The sequence below is a fragment of the Choristoneura fumiferana genome, chromosome 20 (genome assembly GCF_025370935.1).
Source record: "Choristoneura fumiferana chromosome 20, NRCan_CFum_1, whole genome shotgun sequence".
Classification (NCBI taxonomy): Eukaryota; Metazoa; Arthropoda; class Insecta; order Lepidoptera; family Tortricidae; genus Choristoneura; species Choristoneura fumiferana.
Window position 1 is genome coordinate 7,889,713 of NC_133491.1, and position 4,412 is coordinate 7,894,124.

General features: G+C 36.6%; 1 protein-coding gene across 1 annotated transcript; it reads left to right on the forward strand.

The window, feature by feature from the left end:
* Positions 1–1,690: 1,690 nt before the first annotated feature.
* Positions 1,691–3,924, forward strand: LOC141439112 (uncharacterized). The gene is made up of 2 exons (XM_074103251.1): positions 1,691–1,894; positions 2,951–3,924. Exons 1-2 carry the CDS (start codon positions 1,739–1,741, stop codon positions 3,173–3,175), a joined length of 381 nt encoding a protein of 126 aa, XP_073959352.1. The 5' UTR covers positions 1,691–1,738; the 3' UTR covers positions 3,176–3,924.
* Positions 3,925–4,412: the final 488 nt, after the last annotated feature.

Here is a 4,412-nt window from a genome sequence, read left to right on the forward strand (position 1 = left end):
GGATTTACAAGCGGGCAGGTTGATCGACGGGATTAATTCGACGAGCGAACCCTCTGACGGCAGCGTCCCTACTACCGGTTTACCGATACAGCTTGCTTTACTAATTTACTTAAAATACCTCTTATAATTAGGTATAAGTACTAAGTCTTAGTAAGAGATATAAATTAAATTATCTTGACAGGTAGGTGTACCTACTTATTTTCCTTCATCATCATCATTCCAGCTTAACACGTCTCACTGCTGGGCACAAGCTTCCTGTCAGAATGAGAGGGCAATTTACTTAAAGATGCTTTTAGAAATTAATAACGTATGTACCTACCTACATATGAAATATGTGAATGTAATTATTTCAGTATAAATAACTACTTATGCAATTATGTATCACACTGTTAGGTCTTTACCTAATAGTTCCTTGCTGTTAGGTACTAATTTTAATAATAAATTCATTAGTAAAAAGTAATTATGAATGTGAGACTTAATTTTTACACTGAAAATCTCACCATAAAAATCTGTACCTAAGCTACTAGGTTTTGATTGCATTAATTAAGCGCCAAAATTATAAATTCAATTAAGTAAACTAATTTCAACTTTTAGGTCTAGTGTGGCTTGATTAAAGTGAGTGATTTAATTGAATTGTTTCAGTTTAATTTATTGATGGCGATGACAGTCGAAATTGGAATTGGCCGTGAGAACGAATCGACTTTTTGACGTAAAACCGTCGGCCGGGCGACCTCGTGAATCACACTAATTGCCCAAAACATAAAATATTTGTTCTCCTCGCGTGAGAACGGAATATAAAACTGGAACGGCGATTGATTACAGATTAATGGTGCCTATTTTTCCAGTTTTCCCCTCTTTTGTGGGAAAGAAAACTAAATAGGAGTGGTGCCGTGTGATTTGTCGTCTTTAACAGAAGCTAGGAACCGGATAACGACGGCGGGAAAATTTATGAGACAAATTCCGATGTGCATAACTATTAGGTAGGTAGGTACTTAGTTTTTTTATTTTCAAAGAAAGGAAATATCGAATAGGAACTAAAGCCTAACTCATAGAAGCCTAATAGAATTGAATGTATTTCATTGCATGGATCTCTTTTTTATGTGTTCAAGTTTTATTTTATTCCGGAGATTTGGGTACATTCCAAGTTTTGGCACTTCGCGCAACGTCTGCAGCCAAAATTCAGTGGCATTGCATCGCAGCAGGCTTCCTGTTTCGTTCAAGTTTTATATGAATGCCTCTCGCCCCGCCAACTCTTTGTCTTCGGTTCACTCGTCTGACTTTCATCATAATTCAGAGCTGGCTGCTGTAAATTTTCACAAAGGCAGTCTGTTAAATTTTGCCTCCATACACGATACTGTGTAGTAGTACGTTAAAGTTACCTACTCATTCGATGGCTGATGCTTTCAAGTCATCAGAGGATTGATTTGTGATATCACATCCTCGAAAGTGCTAGATATCAAAGGTATATTTACACTTTACCTAATACATTGTCACCGTATCCCTTCTGACAAATTAATACAAAAGTTTAAACCAGATTTTTACCACTTTAAAAAGCGAATATTAACTTGTTAAAAGTCAAAACGTATACATGAAATATTTTAAGCATGTTCGTAGTGGCCAGAATAAGGCTAGAAGCTGAATTTCCGTCGTTCGACTACGACAGCGGTTTAATTAAAATAATTTTCAATCCCCAAATTCGTGTCCTTGTTCAAAGCGTTACTAAGTACCGTCAACGCACATGAATAATTTCAGTTGGAATTTAAATTATTTGCCTGTCGCAGGTAGCGGCGAGATAACGAAGGCGGCGCTCGCGGCGTTCTACCGCTCCGTCATCGGCCTCAGTGCCCAACGAGTCGACGAAATTATCGACACTGCCCACGACCGGTTGACTAGTGTGAGTGATGTTCCACTTATCGATATCTTCTTTTAAAAATAGTGCTGAGGAGAGAAAAAGTAAATTTTAAAATGAATCTCGTCTTATCATAGGAGTTATTGGCAATAGAAAAGTAGGTACCTAATTGATTACATATTTCAAGCGGATACTTTTCCGATGCCCTATCAATGAACTGCAACTTTTTTGTGTTGTTTATGATGGTTGGATTTGTGAGACATATATGGGTCTATTAAGCTGTGTGGAAGTTGAAGAGGGGCGGATTTCCTACATGAAAACACATATTTGACGGATAGACATAGCTGTCTTGCCCTTGTGGTAACTGAGACGTAAGGTAAAAAGTATATAGTAGTTCATTAATTAATACAAAAATCAGGCTAGAAAAGTGCGAGTAACTAAGATGGGTGCCTCAATTGGGGGCTCGATAACGTCATTAGTAGGTAACTTAATGAAGTCAAAACGAAGCATTGCATCCCGTAACTAAAAACTATATTTCATAGCGTAAAAAAAATATTATGGAATTAATAATAACTATAACATGGACACTTGACACCAATTGACCTAGTCCCAAACTAAGCAAAGCTTGTACTATATACGGATAAACATAGGTACTTATATAGATAAATACATACTTAAATACATATTACATTTTTAATTGATTTATTGTGAAAACCTAGGTACGTACCTACGTCTTATGCATAGTTCGTCTCAAACCAGCGCACCATTCTAGTAGGTACCGGAAAGCCTAGCTAGTGATTAGTGACTGTAATTATGAATCCAGATGTTCTGGGTAGCTACGAATTCTGGTAAAAATATGCGCTCTATAAGTGCCTATGTTTCTCATACCCATAGTGCAGCAGAAGTGGATAAGCGGTTACACACGACCCTACTGTCAATGTAATAAGAGTGTTTAGATCTCAACCGCTCATCTACTTCTTCTGCTGACTGTAAAAGCTTCGCTTAGTTAAAACCAAGTCAATGTGTGCGAATCGTTCCACGATATTTATTGCATTTTATTAGTCAGTTTTGAAATAGCTCCAATGTCTTTTTATTTTCCAGAACGGTTACCTAATCCTGGACTACGGCACGTACGTGCACTGCTTCACCAACTGGCTGATGGGGAAAAATCCTAACGGCCCGGGGCAGTGGGTCCTCGTTCCCTCCAAAGACACCCTTCCCCAACCTCCCTTCCCCGTCGACTACAGCGCTCTGAACACCGAACCAGCAAAACTGGAACCTTACGTGCCAGACAAGAAAACTAACAGACATTCCGTTATAGTGTAATACTGAAATAGCGTATAGTATCTTACCAATAGGAAGAAGGATTCTCTAAAGCACGGTAATCTAACAAGAATAGCGTTCATTGACCGAATAATTTATCAACCTACTCTCATCGGCACGGCGTAAAGTGACTGGAAGAGATCCCTATACCTTAGAGGGACTTATCTTAACGATTGTCATTGTGTCCAACGCACTAGTGACTATACTGTACATTTTGTATGCCCTAGTCATGCTATGATATTTTCCACCTATTGGTGAGGTAAGTATACCGTGGTATCAACGATAGATAAAGGTAGGTTAAATAATTATATTTTACAAAACTGTCAATCAAGTAACTTTTTATTGCAATAAAATAGCTACCTATACGAACTTAATAATGTGTAAGAGACGAATGGTATGTCTAGTCATCTAACATAGGCAGTTTTCGAATTAGGTTAAAACGTAGGTTTATACTGCCTTAGTGATCTACTTTTAAGTATCTAAAACTAGATGAGTTTTCGCTTATAATTGCAAAAAATTGAACGCTTTATCTAAATTGTACATGAGTGCAACTCGACCAAGTCTATTATCTCTATACAATGTAAAAGAAAATTAACTGTAAGTCGATGTAAATAGTAGAAATAATGCACTACACGAAAAGCAAAAACTGCCTTAAGTAAGTTCACATCTCACGATATAGCCTTATTTTGTACCTTAGTATAATGAGATATTAATGTTACATGAAGGTAGAATAAAATATCACTTTAAAACTGTTTTTATTGCTTATTCAAATCTGTCTAGCCCGTCCCAACTCTCCCGTACCAATTTGGAACATCAACAAGTATGTACCTACAATCAAGTGTAAAAATAGAACTTACGAAAAGTTTCAAAAATAAGACCACAGACTTATTCCGACGCAATAAGGCCGTAGTAACGTATTTTTAGATAGTTCGAATAGATACTTATTTTTGCACTTGACTGTACTTATTACTTAGTTAAGTAGTTTACAGAAAGACTTTCTACACTTGGACACTTTCTTTTAGAATTGAAATTTAAGGAACGCTTGTTTTTCAATCGTCAATAACAGAAGCCAAAAATATGAATGCTAATTTAAAATATAGTTAAGTAGCTACGTAATATTTTAAAGTGCTAGTGTAGGTAGATTTTTTTATTCGAAAATTTGCACCATCTGTCTGAAACGTCTGTCTGTATTTGTATTTCCATATAGGTACCTACCTAATCCTCTGAAAAATCTATTAAA